Source organism: Gossypium hirsutum, chromosome D13, assembly GCF_007990345.1.
Source record: "Gossypium hirsutum isolate 1008001.06 chromosome D13, Gossypium_hirsutum_v2.1, whole genome shotgun sequence".
Classification (NCBI taxonomy): domain Eukaryota; kingdom Viridiplantae; phylum Streptophyta; class Magnoliopsida; order Malvales; family Malvaceae; genus Gossypium; species Gossypium hirsutum.
In genome coordinates, this window is record NC_053449.1 from 38,980,234 (window position 1) to 39,002,038 (window position 21,805).

Here is a 21,805-nt window from a genome sequence, read left to right on the forward strand (position 1 = left end):
GAATTTAAGTTGAATGTTCGAAACGTTTGGAACGCGGGATTTGAGTACCTTCGGTATTTGACAAATTGATGGCATCGGAGGAAAATGTGGTAAATTACCCAAGTAAATCAAGGTTCAACATTTGTTGCAAACATTCGTGTTTACTTTCCGTTTAGCTCTCACGAGCTTTTATTTAACTCATATGAGTTTCCGTTTAGCTCTTTTAAGCTTCTGTTTAACCCTTATGGGTTTTCGCTCAGCTCTTACGAGCTTCCGTTCAACCATTATGGGTTTCTGTTTAGCTGTCATGAGCTTTTGTTCAGCCTTCGGGCTTCTGATAACGATGTACTCTTATCCGTAAGTCGTTCTCCGATTTGGTAAGATTTGGTAAGTGACTTATGTAATTGAAATTGACAGACTTATTGTTATTATTGGAATTGATTTGAAATAAGTCTGTTCATCAATTAAAGTTGTGATTGACAGGGAGATTGCATGAATAATTTTCTTATAGATTTGTTATATGAGGTCTGCTAAGATTTATGTTTAACCTAATGAACTTACTAAGCTTAATTAAGCTTACTTGTGTTGTTTAATGTCCTTGTAAATTATCGTGAGGTCAGGAGATCGAATCAAAACATCAATTCACACTATCCAACTTGTTCCGGTAGTTTTTGCAACGTACATTATGGTTGATATGGAATGTATAGGGTTGGAATGGATTGATCAAAGTTGGTTGTGTATAAAATATGAATTACATTTTGTTTATTTTCTTACAATCAACTTATATACATACGTAGGTAGTTTATCATGCTTAATATGGGTTTGGTATGGTTAAATGAATGATAGTTTATAGGCATGTTGGTGATTGAAATAGTATAGTATAATTAGCATAAATATGTACGCTTGTATTTTGATCAAAATGGTAAATTTTAAATGCTATGATATATGAGACAATATTAGAGCTTGAGTTGAGTGTATTGAAGGTCTTGTTATGGCTTATGAGTATGAAATTTGAAGTGTTTAGGTTGAAAAAAAAGGGTGAGAAATGTGGCCTTAAAATGACCTATTTTCGTCCACACGAGTAAAGACACAAGAGCCGTGTGTGACACACGGCCTAGCACACGGGTGTGTGGCTTAGCCGTGTGACCCATGGACCTTAATTTCACAAGTTAGTATGCTCACACGGCCTAGCACACAGCTTGTGGCTTGGCTGTGTGATCCAATTCAAAGAGTTACACGGGCATGGGCACGTACTGGAACACATCTGTGTGCTCCACTTCGAATGTCTACACGGGCGTGTGTCCTCTACACCTAAAAAATTTTTAAAATTTTATGAAATATTCTCTGAGTTTTCGGTTTAGTCCCGATTCAGTTCTAATGTGTATTTTAGGCCCCGAAGGCTCATATAAGGGACAATATGAGTAATTATGATTAGTTTCTAATATGTATGTTAAGTGATATAAATATTCGTATTTGATCTGAAAAGTCTGGTAATACTCTGTAACCCTGTTCTGGTGACAGATTAGGGTTAGAAGGGTTACATTTAGTGGTATCAGAGCTTCAATTTAGCCAATTTTTAGAACGAAGGTAATATGTAAAATGTCTAGAAATACATGCAATATAAATTTGTGATAATGTGATGTGTATGATCCGATCTAACCTTTGTTTTTCTTATAGATTGTAAAGATGTCAGACGGATCTGAACGTGCTGACAATGATGAAGTTAATAGTAGAGCACAGACTTCTGAACATGGGACGAGTAGTAATGTCTCGATCCCTCAGGCTCAAGAACAAGAACTTAAAAACATGTTATTTCGATATATGAACCAGTGGTTTAGTGAATTCATGCAGGGAAGAAATTTGGTTCAGCAACCTCCACCCGCTACTGTACCACCTATAGCGCCTCCAGTTGCACCTCCACCTCCTTCAATGACTGAATCTAGTAAACTTACTCTGGTTGAGAAACTCAGAAAGTGTGGAGTTGAAGAATTTAGAGGCAGATAAGAGGATGATTCGATTAAAGCTAAATATTGGCTTCAAAATGCAATAAGGGCTTTTGAAGAAATGGCTTGCTCCCCTAATGATTATCTGAGATGTGTTGTTTCATCACTGAAAGAGGAAGCATATACTTGGTGGTCGACAATAGTGGTTGTAGTGCCAAAAGAAAAAATTTCCTTGGAATTCTTCTAGAGTGAATTTAAAAAGAAATATGTCGACAAAAGGTATTTAGATAAGAAAAAGAGGGAATTCTTTGAGTTGCGCCAAGGGAACAAATCAATAGCCGAGTATGAGAGAAAAATTTGTATACCTCAATAAATATGCTCAGGAAATTGTACCAACCGAAGAAAAATGTGCATCTGATTTGAAAAAGGGTTGAATGATTAAATCTGAATGATGATTTGAGGCACTAAAATACGAGAATTTGTTGTATTGTTAGATCGTACACAGAAGATGGAAGAGGTGTATAACAGAAAAGTGCAACAAGATAAGCGGAATCGAGAATTTTACAAAAGTGGTTCTTCTAAATCATTTTCGGCATTACCTGTGAAAGAGTCTAAAGATGATTTCATTTGAGCTACCTCAATGCCTGAATGTTTAAATAAAAACAAGATGATTCAATAAGAATTTGGAGGAACTACTAGACTTGCTGTTAGTGTGGGTAGTGTGCAAGATACTCCTAAGCCCAAATGCAGATATTGTGGGAAATACCACCCTGGTGAGTGTAGAAGTAAAGTGGGGGCTTGTTACAAATGTGGAGCAACTGATCATTTTATCCGAAATTGTCCTCAACTGCAAAAAGAGGATAAAGAGCAAAAAGAAAAGCAATTGGCTACTTCTCAAAGAAGTAGACATTCGGGCCAAAATAGTGTCATTGGGACTGCTCGTTCGAATGTAAAAGATACTACTACTTGGTCAGAGGCTAGAGCACCTGTGCGTACCTATGCCATTCGAACAAGAGAGGACGCCACTATTCTAGATGTGATTACTGGTACATTCTATCTTTTTGATGTTACTGTGTATGTATTGATTGACCCTAGGTTCACTCATTCTTATATTTGCATTGCGTTAGTAGCAGAAAAGAAGTTACCTGTTGAATCTACTGATTATGATATTCAAGTTACTAATCCATTAGGTTAAAGTGTAATAGTTAATTTAGTGTGTCGTAATTGTCCACTGAAAGCGAAAGGCTGTGAATTTCCTGCTGATTTGATGTTGCTATCCTTTCGAGAATTTGATGTTATTCTGGGAATGAATTGGTAAACTTTGCATGATGCTGTGGTGAATTGTAAACAGAAACAAATTGATTTGAAATGTTAGACAGGAGAGATAATTTTAGTTGAGTCTAAAAGTCAGAAAGAAATTGATAGAATCATTTCAGCTTTTTCTGCTCAAAGATTGATGCAAAAAGGTAATAAAGCATTTTTAACATACATCCTTGATACCCGAGATTCAGAAACGAAGCTAGACCAATTACCAGTTTTTAATGAGTTTATTGATGTATTTCCTAAGGAATTGCCAGGTTTACCACCTGATCGTGAAGTTGAGTTTGTAATTGATGTGATTCCTGGAACTGCTTCGATATCAGTAACACCATATTGTATGACACCAGCTGAACTAAAGGAATTAAAGGCACAGTTACAAGAGTTATTGGACTGAGGGTTTATCAGACCGAGCATGTTTCCCTAGGGTGCACCTTTTTTATTTGTGAAAAAGAAAGACGGTTCTTTGAGATTGTGCATAGACTGTAGAAAGTTGAACAAGGTCACAATTAAAAATAAATACCCTTTTCCGCGTATCGATGATTTTTTTATCAATTGAAAGGTGCTGAAGTGTTTTCATAGATATACCTCAAATCCGGGTATTATCAATTGAAGGTTAAAGAATGTGATGTACCAAAGACTGCTTTTAGAACTCGATAGGGTCATTATGAGTTTCTGGTAATGCCATTTGGCTTGACTAATGCTCCTGCTGCTTTCATGGATTTAATGAATCAGATTTTTCAACCTTATTTGGATAGATTTGTAGTTGTGTTTATTGATGATATACTGATTTATTCCAAGACAAAATCCGAGCATGCACAACATTTAAGGATTGTGCTATAGACTTTGAGAGAAAAGTAGTTGTACGCAAATTTTAGCAAATGTGAATTTTGGCTTCATGAGGTTGGATTTTTAGGTCACATTGTATCAGTTAATGGGATTCGAGTTGATCCGAGTAAAGTGTCTACTGTGGTAAATTGGAAAACACCGAAAAATGTTTCAGAAGTGCAAAATTTTCTAGGTCTAGCAGGTTACTACCGACGTTTTGTTAAAAAATTTTCGATGATTGCTTCACTATTGACCCAATTCTTACAAAAAAATGTTGAATTTGTTTGGTCTAATGAGTGTAAGTAGAGTTTTGATCAGCTGAAGAAGATCTTGACAGAATCTCCAGTCTTAACTCAACCAGAATCTGGCGTACCGTATGTTGTGTATAGTGATGCGTCTCTAAATGGTTTGGGTTGTGTACTGATGAAGTCAGGAAAGGTAGTGGCCTATGCTTCTCAACAGTTAAAGCTGTACGAGAAGAATTATCCCACACATGATCTTGAGTTGGCTGCAATTGTATTCGCTTTGAAGTTTGGAGATATTATTTATACGGTGAAAAATGTTACGAGTTTACGGATCAAAAAAGTTTGAAGTATTTGATAACTCAAAAAGAATTGAATTTGAGATAGAGACGATGGCTAGAACTACTGAAAGATTATGATCTGGTTATTGATTATCACCTGGGAAAGGCTAATGTAGTTGCAGATGCACTTAGTCGAAAGTCGTCATTATTTTCACTCCGAGCGTTGAATGCTCATTTATCTCTTAATGAAGATGGTTTTGTATTAGCAGAGTTGAGAACGAAACCTCTGTTTCTTCAACGAATTCAAGAATTGCAAGATGATGATCCGAAATTGGTGTTGAAACGACAAATGGTTCAAGACAATCTGAGTTTAGAGTATAGAATTAGGAATAGTGGTATGCTACGTTATCACAATAAAATTTGTGTTCCGAATAATTCAGATTTGAAAAATGATATTCTTACTGAACTCATAGTAGCATGTACTCCATTCATTCGGTTAGTACGAAGATGTATTGTGATTTGAAACGAATGTATTGGTGGCCAGGTACGAAATGGGAAATTTGTGAATTTGTAGCAAAATGTTTGATTTTTCAGCCAGTGAAAACAGAACATCAGGTACCAACGGGTTTATTACAACCTGTCATAATTCCTAAATGGAAGTGGGAGCATGTCACGAAGGATTTTGTATCCGATTTACCTGTGGCTCAGAGAAAGAAAGATTCGGTTTGGGTGATTATTGACAGATTGACTAAATCAGCACATTTTATTCCGGTCAAAACAAACTTTTCACTTGAGAAGTTAATAGAGTTATATATATTCGAAATTGTGAGGTTACACGGGGTTCCAATATCCATTATTTCAGATCGAGATCCGAGATTTATATCGAGATTTTGGAGTAAATTGCAAGAGGCTCTGGGTACAAAGCTAAATTTCAGTACAGTATTCCATCCTCAGACTGATGGGCAATCAGAATGAGTGATTCAGATTTTGGAAGATATGTTGAGATGTTGTATACTTTAGTTTGGAGGTAGCTGGGAAATGCATTTACCATTAGCTAAATTTGCATATAATAATAGCTATCAATCTAGTATAGAAATGACACCGTTTGAAGCTCTTTATGAGAGGAAATGTAAAACGCCATTGTATTGGTCTGAATTGAGTGAATCCAAACTAGTAGGAGTTGATTTGATTCGAGAGATTGAAGATAAAGTTCAGATTATCCGAGATAGTTTGAAGGCTACTTCTAATCGTTAGAAATCGTATGTGGATTTGAAAAGAAGGGATATAGAATTTGCTGTTGGTGATTGGGTATTCTTAAAAGTCTCTCCGTAGAAGAAAGTATTACGGTTTAGTAGAAAAGGGAAGCTGAGTCCGAGATTTATCGGACTGTATGAAATAATTGAAAGAATCGGCCCTGTAGCTTATCAATTAGGTTTGCCTCCTGAATTTGAGAAAATTCATAATGTTTTCTACGTATTGATATTGAGATGGTACAGATCTGATTCTTCACACGTGATTTCTCATAGTGAGATTGAGCTACAGACAAATATGACATATGAGGAAGAACCAGTGAGAATTTTAGCCCGAGAGGTTAAAGAATTGTGTAATAAACGAGTACCATTAGTACAAGTATTATGGAATCGTCATGGTTCGGAGGAAGCTATCTGGGAAACAGAAGAATCAATGAGATTATAATATCCGAACCTATTCCCAGGTAATAAATTTCGAGGACGAAATTTCCTAAAGGGGGGATAGTTTTAACAGCCTGATTTTCAGTGATTCAGAAACAGTGGTTTGAGACCACCCAAATCCAATGAATAAGCTCGTAATTTTTAATATTTAGTATTTACGAGTCAAATATGGTTTTAGAAAAATTTTTGAATTAGTAATTTGTGTTTTATAAGGATTTATTAGGTTAAGTGGTTTAGAAAATGATGTATCGAGACCTCAATTCTATAAACTGAGCCATAAGTATTTTTATAAATATTTATGGAGTGTCATTAAGGTAGTATTCAAGTTTCGTTAGAAAATTTTGACGTTTTGATAGTTAACTAATTAAAAAGAACTAAATTGAAAAAGGTGCAAAACTTGCTAATTAAAATAAATAGTGATTAAATCGCTTAAATAATATATACAGAGAACTTAAAGAGTAAATTAGCCCAAATGAAATGGCTGAGGTGGCATAAGCACAAAAAAATAATAAAATGATGTGATTCAAGGGCAAAATTGGAAATAAATGAAATTAAAATATCAAATTGAAAATCTAAAAGTTTCTAGACAATTTCTTCATCAATTTTCTATCCAAAAAAACCATTGAAGAGCTCATAAATTTGGTTTTCATATTTTATCTTCAAGTGTGTTTAATACTTGCCCTTTTCTTGTAATTTTTATGTTTTTAAGACCTTTACAATTATGTCCAACTAGCTATTTCATTAATTTTTTATTTTATTGGAAATTTTGAAAGTTACAATTGATGAATACTGAATGTTTTTAATGAAACAACATGGATTTAGAGTTTTAATTTTGTTGTATGATGATTTTACGTAGAAATTTTGTTAGATATTGATTTTAGGACCAAATTGTGAAAAGGTTAAAAATTAGGGTTTGGTATTAAATTTCTTTTTATTAAGGGCTGTATGATAGCCTATAATATTTAGATAAATTATCAATTAAGAAAAATTAGTTCATTGATAAACTAATTAGTTAAGGGACTAAATTGTAAGAGTTTTAAAAGTTGGGGTAATTGTGTAATTTTTAAAATTTGAGGGGTATTAATTGTGAAGTGAATTGGAACTAAAATATATGCTAATGAATGAATAAATTTATATTTTAGATCAAGAGCCCGTAGATACTCGTGAAAAAAGAAAATTAGCAGAATAGTCCCTGAACTCTTGTAAATATTACAATTTAACCCAGGTAAGTTCGTACTGTTAAAATTTAATATATATATTGAATTAATGAATGATATTATGCATTTATTCATATCTATTGTTGAAAGTGAAATATTCTTAAAGTTATGAATTTAAGTTGAATGTTCGAAATGTTTGGAACGCGGGATTTGAGTATATTCGCCATTTGATGAATTGATGACATCGGAGGAAAATATGAGAAATTACCCAAGTAAGCCGGGGTTCAACATTTATTGCGAACTTTCATGTTTACTTTCCATTTAGCTCTCACGAGCTTTTGTTCAACTCATATGAGTTTTCGTTTAACTCTTTTGAGCTTCTGTTTAACCCTTATGGGTTTCTGTTCAGCTCTTACGAGCTTCCGTTCAACCCTTATGGGTTTTTGTTTAGCTTTCATGAGCTTCTGTTCAGCCTTCAGGCTTCTAATAACGATGTACTTTTATCCGTAAGTCGTTCTCCAATTTGGTAAGATTTGGTAAGTGACTTATGTAATCGTAATTGAAAGACTTATTGTTATTATTGGAATTGATTTGAAATAAGTGTGTTCATCGATTAAAGTTGTGATTGACAGGGAGATTGCATGAATAATTTGCTTATTGATTTGTTATATTAGGTTCAGTAAGATTTATGTTTAACCTAACAAACTTACTAAGCTTAATTAAGCTTACTTTTGTTGTTTAATGTCCTTGTAGATTATCGTGAGGATTGGAGATCAGATCAAGAAATCAAGTCACACTATCCAACTTGTTCCGGTAGTTTTTGCAACGTACTTTATGGTTGATATGGAATGTATAGGGTTGGAATGGTTTGATCAAAGTTGGTTGTGTATATAATATGAATTAAATTTTGTTTATTTTCTTACAATCAACTTATATACATACGTAGGTAGTTTATCATGCTTAATATGGGTGTATGGTTAAATGAATGATAGTTTATAGGCATGTTGGTTATTGAAATAGTGTAGTATAATTAGCATAAATATGTGTATATGTGTTTTGAACAATATGGTAAATTTTAAATGCTATGATATATGAGACAATATTAGAGTTTTAGTTGAGTCTATTGAAGGTCTTGTTATGGCCTACACGTATAAAATTTGAAGTGTTTAGGTTAAAATAAAAAATAAGTGAGAAATGTGGCCATAAAATGACCTATTTTTGTCCACACGGGCAGAGGCACGGGCGTGTGTCTCCACCATGTGTGACAGACGGCTTAGAACCTGGACCTTAATTTTACAAGTTAATATGCTCACACGGCCTAGCACACAGGCGTGTGGCTTGGCCGTGTGACCCAAGTCAAAGAGTTACACGGGCATGGACACGTGCTAGTACACGACCATGTGCCCAAATTTGAATGCCCACATGGCCTAAGACACGGGCTGTAACACCCCTTACCCAAGACCATTTCCGGAGTCGAGCATGAGGCGTTACTTGACTTAATTTAAAAGTTCGGGGCATAAAATTTTACTTTTGAAATTAATTTTACCATTCACAACAAATCTGTCCACCTGCGTAGTAGTTACTAAATTAATTATAACTCGAGATAAAAAAACTCAAAATTTATATACATAAATTTTCCCTAAAACTAGACTCATATATCTTTTTTCCATAAATTTTTCAGAATTTTTGGTTTTGCCAATTAGTACAGTTTATTATTTAAAGTATCCCCTGTTTCATTGATCGGTTGTCCTGACCTCTTGTCACAAAAATTTAATTATCTCATTGTATAGACTTAATATGGTGTTCTTACTTCTTTCTAAAGAAAATATACTCAATAAGAAATCTAGAAATATAAATTAAAACTCATAAATATTTTTGAACAATTTTTAATGATTTTCCAAAGTTAGAATAGGGGATTCCGAAAACCACTTTGACCTTGTCTAACTAAAATGCAAACATCTCAGAATACATAATTCTTTTGTCTACACTGTTATTTTTATATGAAAATATACTAAATAATATTTAATTCTATATCTCATCCACTCTCTAATTCATTTTCTACTATCCTTGGTGATTTTTCAAAATCACATCACTACTGCTGTCTCAAAACTGATTCACTATCAATTTTTACCTTTTCATGATTTCTATGCATAATTTATCACCTAGACATTTAGAACAACAAACACCTTCATACTTATCCATTTTAATAACTATTCATCATAAAATATTTACATATCATCTTTTGGTCATAATTCAAGAATATACAATAAAAATGACTAAGTCCCTATACATGCCATAGCTCGAAACATTTATCGTCTTAAAAATACCAAGTTGTGGTGGTTGATAGTGTGAACGCTCTCCGACGTCTTCAAGGTCTCGACTATGCTTGATAATACTATATGAAAGAAAAATAAATAAAAGAAGTAAGTATAAAGCTTAGTAAGTTTACAAGTAAATAAATAACAACATTTAACACTAATAATGATATGCAAGTATCATGTTCTTAAGTTTCCTCTTTACTTACTTTCATTTACTTGTTTATTTACTTACCTATTTAGATAGCTTAAGATTACAACTTACTCTTCTCTTGTTGAAATATTGGTTCTCACTGATATCATAACATATTCTTAACTCTTATAACTCACCTGAAGTTGCTAAATATACTTTTACTTGAACTTCAATAGAACATAATCTATTTTCTAGCCCGTTGAGCCACATTGGAATAATAAGGATACTTGGGTCTCTTTTTTGATAATAACATGCCAAAGCCATGTCCCAGACATGGTCTTACATGGGATGTTTCTTGTACTGCCAATGCCATATCCCAAATATGGTCTTACATGGGAGTTCTCATATTGGTGCACATGTCATGTCTCAGATATGGTCTTACGGGGGACCTCTCATCTCGGTGCCAACGCCATGTCCCAGAAATGGTCTTACATGGGACCTCTCATAACCTCAATGATGCCAATGCCATGTCCCAGACATGGTCTTACATGGGATCTCTTTACCCAAATGTCATGACATTTGTATCCAATACACTCCTAATGTTTCAAAGGGGCTTTTATCACTGATTCTCTGTCATCTCATACTTAAGTCAACATTAAATAATTTTATGAAATAAATACATAATTGATGGAAAATAGCAGCATTAATAATAATTATTGAAATATTGCATTTATTTACCGTAAACTTACCTTGGTACAAAAATGTGATCAAATCTAACACTTTAGTCCTCAAGCTTTTTCTTTCCCCGGTCTAGCTCCGGATTTCGCTCTTCTTGATCTATAATAACAAATTTAGCTTATTTAATACTCACATTCATCAAAACAGTCCTTGATTCAATTTTGGAAAAATTACAGTTTTGCCCCTAAACTTTTTCATATTTACACTTTTTCCCCAAAGCTCGAAAATTAAACTTCATCTCTTATTCTTATGTTTTACAACATGCTGAACATTTTTTCCTTTTATGACAACATCAAATTCTAACTCTAACACTTATGAACATTAGGTATTTTTGCCGATTATGTCAATATACTCGTTTTCACTTAAAATCGACTAGCAAAAGTTGTTTAACATTATTCCTAGCTTTATATTCTACCATAAAACATCTAAATAAACATATTTCACCTATGGGTATTTTTTCAAATATGAACCCTAGGTTAAATTATTGCTAAAATAAGCTAAATTAAGCTATTGAGATTCCAAAAACGTAAAGAAAATTAAAAACGGGGCTTGGAATCACTTACTATGAACTTGAGAAAGTGAAGAAACCCTAGCTATGGCTTCCTTCAAATTTCGGCAGCAAGCAAGGATGATGAACAAAATTTTTACATCTTTTTCCCTTTTAATTCTATTTATTTACTAAATGACTAAAATGCCCTTACTTAAAAAAATCCTATTTCACTTATCTCATACACATTTTTTCCATCACTAACCAATGGTCTAATTACCATATAAGAACCCCTAATTTATAGTTCCATAACAATTAAATACCTTTAACATATAAAACTCAACTTTTGCACTTTTTACAATTTAGTCCTTTTGACTAAATTGAGTGCCCAAACGTCAAAATTTTTGAATGAAATTTTCACGAAATCTTTCCGTGAAATTGTAGGCCATAAAAATATAGTAAAAATAAATTTTTCCTCATCAGATTTGTGGTTCCAAAACCACTATTCCGACTAGGCCCTAAATTGTAATGTTACATTTCTCCCTCATTTTAGGGATTTTCGTCCCTGAAAATCTTACCTGTGAAGAGATTTGGGTACTGTTTTTGCATGGCCTCCTCAGGCTCCCATGTAGCCTCATCAACTCCATGTCTATTCCATAATACTTTCACAAGTGCAATACTTTTGTTCCTTAGTTGCTTAATTTCTCGATCAAGAATTTTTATTGGTTCTTCAACATAAGTCATGTCTGGCCGAATCTTAACCTCTGTCGGTGAGATCACATGTGACGGATCAGAACGGCAATGACGTAACATAGACACATGGAATACATTATGAATCTTCTCTAACTCAATTGGCAAAGCTAACCGATATGCTAAGGGCCCAATTCTTTCAGTCACCTCGAACAGTACAATGAAACGTGGACTTAGTTTGCCTTTCTTGCCAAATCTGAAAATTTTCTTCCACGGGGATACTTTCAAAAACACTTTGTCACCAACTTGTTACTCGATCTCTTTTCTTTTTAAATCTGCATAAGACTTTTGTCTGTCTGAAGCTGTTTTTAAACAACTCTGATAACTTTTACTTTTTCTTCCGTTTCTTTGACTAAATCAACCTCGTAAATCTGATTTTTCTTAAGCTCTGCCCAATACAAAGGCGTACAAAACTTACGTCCATACAAAGCTTCATAAGGTGCCATCTTCAAACTCGACTGATAACTATTATTATAGGAAAATTCTACCAACGGCAAATATTTCTCCCAACTGCCTTGAAATTCTAAAACAAAACATCTGAGCATATCTTCTAGTAACTGAATAGCTCTCTCTGACTGGCCATCGGTCTGAGGATGAAAAGCTGTACTGAAATTTAACTTTGTACTCAAACCTTCCTGCAATTTCCTCTAAAATCGCGAAGTAAATCTTGGATCTCTGTCTGAGATAATCGATAACGGTACTCCATGTAGTCTAATTATCTCTGAAACATACAACCAACTTGTCAAGTGAATAATCCATACGAACCGGAAAAAAATGAGCTGACTTCGTTAGCTTATCAATTACAACCATACTGCATCTTTGTTTTTCAGTGTCAACGGTAACCCTGCTACAAAATCCATGGTAACTCGGTCCCATTTCCACTCAGGAACTAACACAGGCTGCAATAAACCTGAAGGTACCTGATGTTCAGCCTTCACCTGTTGACAGATAAAGCATCTAGAAACAAATTTTGAAATATCTCTTTTCATTCCTATCCACCAGTACATTTTCTTCACACCATTATACATCTTTGTACTACTTGGATAAATAGACAAAGAACTGCTATGTGCTTCCTGTAAGATCTTTCGAATAAGCTCATCATTCTTTGGCACACATACTCTGTCTCTAAACATCAAACAACCGTTAGAACCAATCTAAAAATCTGACTCTACACTCGATTTGCATTGAGCTCTTTTAACTTGCAACTCACTGTCATTTTTCTGAGCTTCATAGATTTCTTCAAGAAATATCAGTTTATCCCTCAACTCAGCTAAAATGGAACCGTCATCTGATAAACCAAATTGGTATTCAAAGCTCTCAATGCAAATAAAGATTTTCTACTCAAGGCATCAGCAACAACATTTGCCTTACCCGGGTGGTAGTCAATCACTAACTCATAATCTTTAATCAACTCTAGCCATCTTCTTTGCCTCAGGTTCAAAGATTTCTAAGTCATCAAGTACTTCAAGCTTTTATGGTCAGTAAATATTCGGTACTTCTCACCATACAAGTAATGTCTCCAAATCTTCAACGCAAATAAAATGGCAGCCAGCTCTAAATCATGCGTCGGATAGTTTTTCTCATGTGGCTTTAACTGTCTAGAAGCATATGCGATTACTTTATCTTTCTGCATAAGTACACAACCCAATCTGTTCAAGGATGCATCACTGTAAATCACAAATTCTTTACCCAGTTCTGGCTGTACTAAAACAAGAGCTTCAGTCAACAGTGCCTTTAACTTGTCAAAACTCTGCTGACACTTTTCAGTCCATTCAAACCTGACATCTTTCTGCAACAACCTTGTTAATGGGGTAGCTATCATGGAAAATCCCTTTAAAAGTCATCTGTAATAACTAGCTAATCCAAGAAAGGTTCTGACCTCTGATACATTTTTAAGAGGCTTCCAATTAACAATTGCTAAAATTTTACTTGGATCAACTTTAATACCATCGCCTGAGACAATGTGTCCAAGGAATCCAACTTCCCAAAGCCAGAACTCACTTTTACTAAACTTGGCATAAAGCTTATTATCTCTCAAAATCTGTAAAACGGTTCTCAAATGCTCGGCATAGTCAATCTCATCACGAGAATAAATCAGAGTATCATCAATGAACACAACTACAAATTTATCTAAATAAGGTCTGAAATTCGATTTATTAAGTCCATAAAAACAGTAGGAGCATTAGTCAATCCAAATGGCATCACAAGAAACTCATAGTGACCATACCTAATCCGAAAAGTAGTCTTCGGAACATCTGACTCTCTAACCTTCAACTGATAATAACCGGATCTCAAGTCTATCTTGGAAAACACCGTAGCTCCTTTCAACTGATCAAACAGATCATCAATTCTAGGCAGTGGATATTTGTTCTTTATACTTACCTTATTAATCTACCGGTAATCTATGCATAATCTCATTGAACCATCTTTCTTTTTCACAAAAAGCACTGGTGCACCCCACGGAGAACAACTAGGCCTTGCAAAACCTTTATTAGTTAATTCCTACAATTGAGCTTTCAATCTTTCAATTCCAACGGAGCCATTCTATAAGGAGCAATAGAAATAGGAGTTGTTCCTGGAATCAACTCAATACTAAATTCAAATTCTCTAACAGGAGGCAAACCTGACAATTTTTCCTGGAACACATCTAAATACTCACGTACCACTGGTACTGGTTCAATTTTCAGCTCTGGATCTTTAGTGTTCAATACAAAAGCAAGATAAGTTTCACACCCTTTTCGCAAACATTTCTAAGTAAACATAACAGAAATCATAGAGAGAGAACCATTTGGCTTAACTGAATCAACCCGGATAATATCACCATTGTCACATTTCAACTCAATGTATTTCTTTCCGCAATTTACTATCACATAATGAGCAGTCAACCAATCCATACCAAGAATCACATCAAACTCATCAGATGGCAATAGCATGAGATCGACCGAAAAACAGTGACCTCTAATCATCAAAGGGCAACTCTTACATGCTTTATCTACTAACACATACTGGCCTAATGGATTTGATACTTTAATTACAAATTCAGTGGATTCTATAGGCATGTTCATACTAGGCATCCATATCATACAAACATAAGAATGAGTCGAACCCGGATCAATTAAAGCAATAACATTAGTATCATAAAGAGAATATGTACCCGTAATCACATCAGAGGAGGATACCTCTTCCCGAGCACGAATAGCATATGTTGTTGCGGGTGCTCTAACATCTGATCTAGCTGCTGAGTCTTTAGACGTACCCCTATTACTTGCTCCAACTCCCGGGTTCCTTTGTGATCTGCCTCTAGTAAGAGCATTTCCCGATCTCGCATTCTGTATTACTTCTCTTTTAGCTATTTCGGGACAATCCCGAATATAGTGATCTGGTGCACCATATCTAAAGCAAGCATTTTCATTTGCTCTACACTCTCTAGGATGACGTCTACTGCATTCGGCACATTTTGGTCTAGTGGGTTGAGTACTACCCGTACTTGCAACTGTAGTAGTTTGAGCTCTAGAACCCTCAAATCTTCTGCCTCTGCTTCGACTAGAATATCTGGTTGGAAAATTTGATCCACTAGGGAACTCTCTAGGCCTCTTGGAAGTAGACTGAAATGATATGCTCCTCTGCTTTACAGGCTCTCTCAACCAGAACAAAAAACTCTCTGATTTCTAAAACAGTTGAATACCATCATTGAGCTTGTCTTCAAATCTCTTGCACATGTTAGCTTCAGTGGACACAAACTCTCGAGCATATATACTAAGTCTAACAAATCCGCGTTCATACTCAGTCATAGTCATCTTACTTTATTTTAACTCAAGGAACTCTTTTCTTTTCTGATCTATAAATCTCTGACTGATGTACTTCTTACGGAACTCCTCCTGAAAGAAATTCCAAGTAACCCTCTCACTAGGTACCACTGACACAAGAGTCTTCCACCAATGATAAGTCGAATCTTTGAGAAGTGCGACAACACACTTCATACATTATTCAGGTGTACAAGATAATTTATCAAAAACTCTGATTGTATTCTTGAGCCAAAATTCTGCTTTCTCTGCATCATCGTCTTTAGTAGCCTGAAATTCTTCAGCCCCTTGTTTTCTGATCTTATCTACTGGTGGCCTTTCCCTGATATCTATACCTGCGGCTGGAAACACTACATGGGGATCCTGAGAATCATGAGGGGGTGGAGGTCTAACAGTCAGATTCGTGCGAATGAACTTGGCAAATCAATCATTCATAGCTTGGAAAAAGGCTTCTCGAGCCCCACCTCCCTGACCAACTGAAATGATCCTTTCACTAACATTAACATCTGGTGGCACCGTCCCTTCTACGGGAGCGGGCGCATTACTCTCTACTTCATCTATACCAACTTGTTCGGGATCCATAACTATAAAAGAAAACATTTCAAAATCGTCAGGAGTCGTCACACTATCAAAATATATAAGTATGTCATGTATAGCTAGACTCTTATTCATATTGAATATTCTGAAAATTGACTAAACCTGCTCTGATACCAATAAAATGTAACACCCCTTACCCAAGACCGTTTCCAGAGTCGAGCATGAGGCGTTACTTGACTTAACTTAAAAGTTCGGGCCATGAAATTTTACTTTTGAAATTAATTTCACTATTCACAACAAAGCTGTCCACTTGCGCAGTAGTTACTAAATTAATTATAACTTGAGCTAAAAAACTCAAGATTTAAATCCGTAAATTTTCCCTGAAACTAGACTTATATATATTTTTATCATAAATTTTAAAGAATTTTTGGTTTAGCCAATTAGTATAGTTTATTAGTTAAATTCTCCCCTGTTTCACTAATCAACTGTCCTGACCTCTCATCACTAAAATTTAATTATCTCATTGTACAAACTTCATATGGTGTTCTTAATTATTTCTAAAGAAAATAGACTCAATAAGGAATCTATAAATATAAATTATAACTTATAAATTTTTTTTAAAAAAATTTAATGATTTTCCAAATTCAGAATAGGGGATTCTGAAAACCACTTTGACCTTGTCTAACTAAAATGAAAATATCTCAAAATACATAATTTCGTTGTCTACACTGTTATTTTTCTATGAAAATAGGCTCAATAGGCTTTAATTCTATATCTCATCCACCCTCTAATTCATTTTCTGCTATCCTTGGTGATTTTTCAAAATCATGTCACTACGGCTGTCTCAAAACTGATTCACTACTAATTTTTACCTTTTCATGATTTCTATGCATAATTTATCACCTAGACATATAACAACAAACACCTTCATACTTAGCCATTTTAATAAATATTCATCATAAAATATTTACATATCATCTTTTGGTCATAATTTAAGAATATACAATAAAAATGACTAAGTCCCTATACATGCCATAGCTCGAAACATTTATCGTCTTAAAATACCAAGTTGTGGTGGTTGATAGTGTGAACGCTCTCCAACGTCTTCAAGATCTTGACTATGCTTGATGATACTATATGAAAGAAAAAGAAATAAAAGAAGTAAGCATAAAGCTTAGTAAGTTTACAAGTAAATAAATAACAACATTTAACACAAATAATGATATGCAAGTATCATGTTCTTAAGTTTCCTCTTTACTTACTTTCATTTACTTGTTTATTTACTGACCTATTTAGATAGCTTAAGATTACAACTTACTCTTATCTTGCTAAAATATTGGTTCTCACTGATATCTTAACATATTCTTAACTCTTACACTGTGTTTGGTTCAGTGTAATAGGTAATCCATTACGCCCCGATTACGCGCCTATTACATTACGCCCCTATTCCGGCGTTTGGTTCGCTGTAATAGATATTACGCGCGTAATACAATCCCGACCAAATCCCCAAATTCCCTGCTTTTCTATTCCCTTCCTAAATCCCAGATTACCTATTACATCCAGCTTCCCTTCCCAACTCTCTATTTTACCCTCCCTCCCTACCCGAAATCGACCTCTACCCTCTCCTTTTTCTGTCCCCATCATTTCTCCTCCTATTTCCCACTGCTTCATTTTTCCTCTCGGAGCACGTTTGGTTGTTGAATCTTACCGACGGCTGGGGTTACTCTCCCTCGGAAATCCTTAACTCTCGACTAAAATCGCAAGGTAAGGATAATGGGTAATATATTTTGTTTTTCTTTTGTTTACTATGCTTTTGAGGTAGAGTATGTTTAGGTCTTAACAGTTCTCTATTTATGTTGATCAGAATTATTTGGGGTTAGCTTAAAATCAGTACAAAGTTAAATGTCTCCATCTCTGCAAGTCCCCCAATATATATATTTTTTGCGAAAAATTTTGAACTTGGGAGAAGATATCTAATTCTTATAGATTGGTTTAGTTTTCTATATGGAATGGACATTGTTATCAGTTAATCCTAGCTGCTTGATGAATCTTTCTTCTTCTTTGACTTCTCTTAATCTGTTTGGGTGTCGTATGCAATGGAACTTCTCTTAATCTATCTCGAATACAACTAAATAAAAATTCATATTTTTTCAACCATTCTTCTGAAAATTTATTTTGTTTGTTTTGCAGTATCTTTGAAGTGTAATGTTTTTTTTCTGGGTTTGATTAAATGGCGAAAAACAAGGATGATGATTATGGAGAGGAAGAAGATTCAAAGTATGTATTACTTGATCTTGAAGCTGTTCGTGGGCAGATTGACATCCCTCCAAATGCACCTTATACTCTTTCTGTAAGTTCTAAATTTTTGTATGTTACAAATTTGTTAAGGTTTTTTTTTGGCAGTTATTTAAAATTAGAATTTATAACTGAATGAGTATTTAGGAAGTTTAGTCTTGAATACATATGACAGATACAAATATTTTTAAAAAAACTAAGAACCCGAGAAGAAAACTTTGCCTTTGGTTTTTGTTGCTCGATGTTCATTTTATATTTGTTAATTCATGAAACGAAAGCTCTCATATTTTTACTGGTCAGCTTATGAGGATTAGGGAATTTTAATGTGTTGATAGAGATCTTCATCTAGATATATAATACTAGCTATCCGTGTTATTGCTTTAACTATGGAGAACTTAATCTAGATAAACCTTGTTTAGATTATGTATGTACTTGCGTTGTACTTGTTGGATTTAATAAACATTAGATTCTGCAATCTGCATTTCAGTATTTATGGTGTTATATATTTATATAAAATTTGGCAAGTTTATAATTTGTATTATATAAAATTTCTTACATTTGCGTATTCATTTAGTTTGCAATATGATTAATCTTAATAAAAATCAACCTATATATGTTTTGTTCTTTGATTGGAGCTCTACATAGATGAATACGGATTTGATTTTGGTGTGTAATTGTAAGCTTCTAATTATTTGTTTAGCGATATTCTTGCTTGGAAATATTGCTTACTTGATTTACTGGTATTTTGCTGTCAGTTTTGAACAAGGTTTGATTGTTGTTTTTAACCCTTTTTTCTTTGATTTATCATATTGTGATGATCAGATTGTTATGAATGTCAGGGACTGGATACGATGAATCCAATATTAATCATAGACAAAAAAGTGAAGCTGGTGAGTTGTTAACTTTGCAAATCTTGCTATATTATTTAAATCAAGGTCAGTGTCAGATGTGGATCTGTACGTGACATGGATTTACCAAAATTTTCTATGTTTTTCTCTATATTTGGAGGACCATTCCTCCACACTAGTGTCTGAATATGTTATGTATACATAAAGAAACTGAAAAGTCCGGACAATATTAAATCTAGTATTTACCTTGAACAGCGAAGGTTCCAACTTCCAGGTTATTTATGTTTTGAAAAGTTTATTTCCCTTGATGACCATATTTACTAAATATCTTAGGACTACCATTATTTATTTATTTATTAATGTTTCTTTCTAGAAATTTTAAATGGTGTATGAATGTCTCTGTTATGCATGAGAATGACGTAAAGAATTCAGGAAGCCATAGACCGAATATGGTATTATAAATGGAAAATATTATCTAGAGATCATTTTCCAAATCATTATCATTCAAGTTTGGATAACTGGATAGGTATTCATATCTGACATTTGTTTCCAATTCCGGTAATATAAAAGTTTGCTTTGATTTGAACTAGGGATTTGGTGGTCTGCTATAAGCCTAAGCTATCGCTTTTATAGTTTGCTTTGATTTGAGCTTTAATAATCACCAACTGATTGCTGAGATGAGGGTTTTTTAATTCATGAAATTTTCATGTTTTAAGTTAATTTATTTTCCAAATTACAGATCGGAGAATATGAAGAAACAATTGGGACTTGCTTTGTTTTCTCTGAAGATAGTGAGCAATATTTCCTGTTATACTTACTTTGAGCTAAACCGGGACTTGGTTAACTTACTCCATCCTATTCTCTCTTTGTTATCATCTTCTTGCCCCTTGCATAGCGGAATAGCAAGTTACTTTTACAATCCAGGCATTCTTGTCGTGTTATTATTATTTTTCTATGTCGTATTGCATTTAAGGTGTTATATAGTTTGTGACACGATAAATCCATGATAGATTTTGGCATGTTCGTGCATACATGTTGTGTTCCAGTAGTTGAACTTCAGTCCGTAACATAGGCTGCCTCTTGGTTTATTCTGTTTCTCAAACATTTTGCATTGCATGAATTAATAACTTGTGTGTGAAATTATGATTTACAGAAGCTTCACCTGTAGTACATGAAGAGACAGGTCCATCAGAGGCAAATCTCTTCTCAGGCAAATATATACTAGATCCAAATCAAGCTCCGAGAAAGAAAGTAAAACTGGTCGCTCGACTTCAGAAGATTCTCAAGTTCAGATTGTTACTCGACGAGGATGTTCAAGTCGAAACAAATTCCCAAAATAATTCAATTTTGTAAACTAGCAAACTCAAAATTTGTAGTTAAATGTTGATCCTTAACTTTGAAAGTAATTTAATGAAATTTTGAAAGTAATTTAATGAAATTCAAGCTTAGTTATGCTCTGAGGAAGAGTCCATATTTTTAAGCTGTGGATCTTGTATATAAACTATTTCAGCAGATTGCGAATTATAATGCAGCAAATGTAACTTTTTAGTAATGAATGTGTGATTGATCCGAATTATTTTAAATTGTATAAATTCATATAAGAAAATTTATTATTAAGAATTTTATGAAATTATATATTATTATTAAATTATATGTAATAATAATTATTTTAAATTATACAAATTCATATAAGATAATTTATTAGTTATAATTATTTTAAATTTTATTAAATCATATATTTTAATTAAAATATATTTAATATTAATTATTTCAAATTATCTTTTATAGTATCATATATTATGATTTGAGTAAATTCATATAAGAATATTAATTATTAAGAATTTTATTAAATTATATATTTTAATTATAATATATTTAATAATAATTATATTAATTTATATTTTACAGTATCATATATTATGATTTCAGTAATTTCATATAAGAATATTAATTATTAAGAATTTTATTAAATTATATATTTTAATTATAATATATTTAATAATAATTATGTTTAAATATGATTAAATTATTTATTATTGATATTAATAATCTTATTAAAATTTAAATAACAATAACAATAATCATTTATGCTAAGGGTATTCTAGTCATTTTAGTTTTTTCCATTATGCTATTACACCTCTATTCCATTCAACCAAACACAAGATTACTATTACGCCTCTATTCCATTACATTCAACCAAACAGTTGATTTGCTATTACTCCTCTAATCCAATACAGCGAACCAAACGTGCCCTTATAACTCACCTGAAGTTGTTAATTATACTTTTACTTGAACTTCAATAGAACATAATTTGTTTTCTAGCCCATTGAGCCACATTGGAATACTAAGGATGCTTGGGTCTCTTTTCTGATAAAAACATGCCAAAGCTAGGTCCCAGACATGGTCTTACATGGGATGTTTCTTGTACTGCCAATGTCATATCCCAGATATGGTCTTACAT

General features: G+C 33.6%; 2 protein-coding genes across 2 annotated transcripts; both read left to right on the forward strand.

Annotated features, from left to right (window-relative positions):
- The first annotated feature begins 2,430 nt into the window (after positions 1–2,430).
- Positions 2,431–3,636, forward strand: LOC107919295 (uncharacterized). The gene is made up of 3 exons (XM_016848779.1): positions 2,431–2,494; positions 2,603–3,096; positions 3,490–3,636. Exons 1-3 carry the CDS (start codon positions 2,431–2,433, stop codon positions 3,634–3,636), a joined length of 705 nt encoding a protein of 234 aa, XP_016704268.1.
- Positions 3,637–18,157: 14,521 nt separating this feature from the next.
- LOC107918789 (general transcription factor 3C polypeptide 6-like) lies at positions 18,158–20,782 on the forward strand. The gene is made up of 4 exons (XM_016848377.2): positions 18,158–18,551; positions 19,336–19,386; positions 20,084–20,135; positions 20,498–20,782. The coding sequence occupies exons 1-4, from the start codon at positions 18,432–18,434 to the stop codon at positions 20,695–20,697; spliced, it is 423 nt and encodes a 140-aa protein (XP_016703866.2). The 5' UTR covers positions 18,158–18,431; the 3' UTR covers positions 20,698–20,782.
- Positions 20,783–21,805: the final 1,023 nt, after the last annotated feature.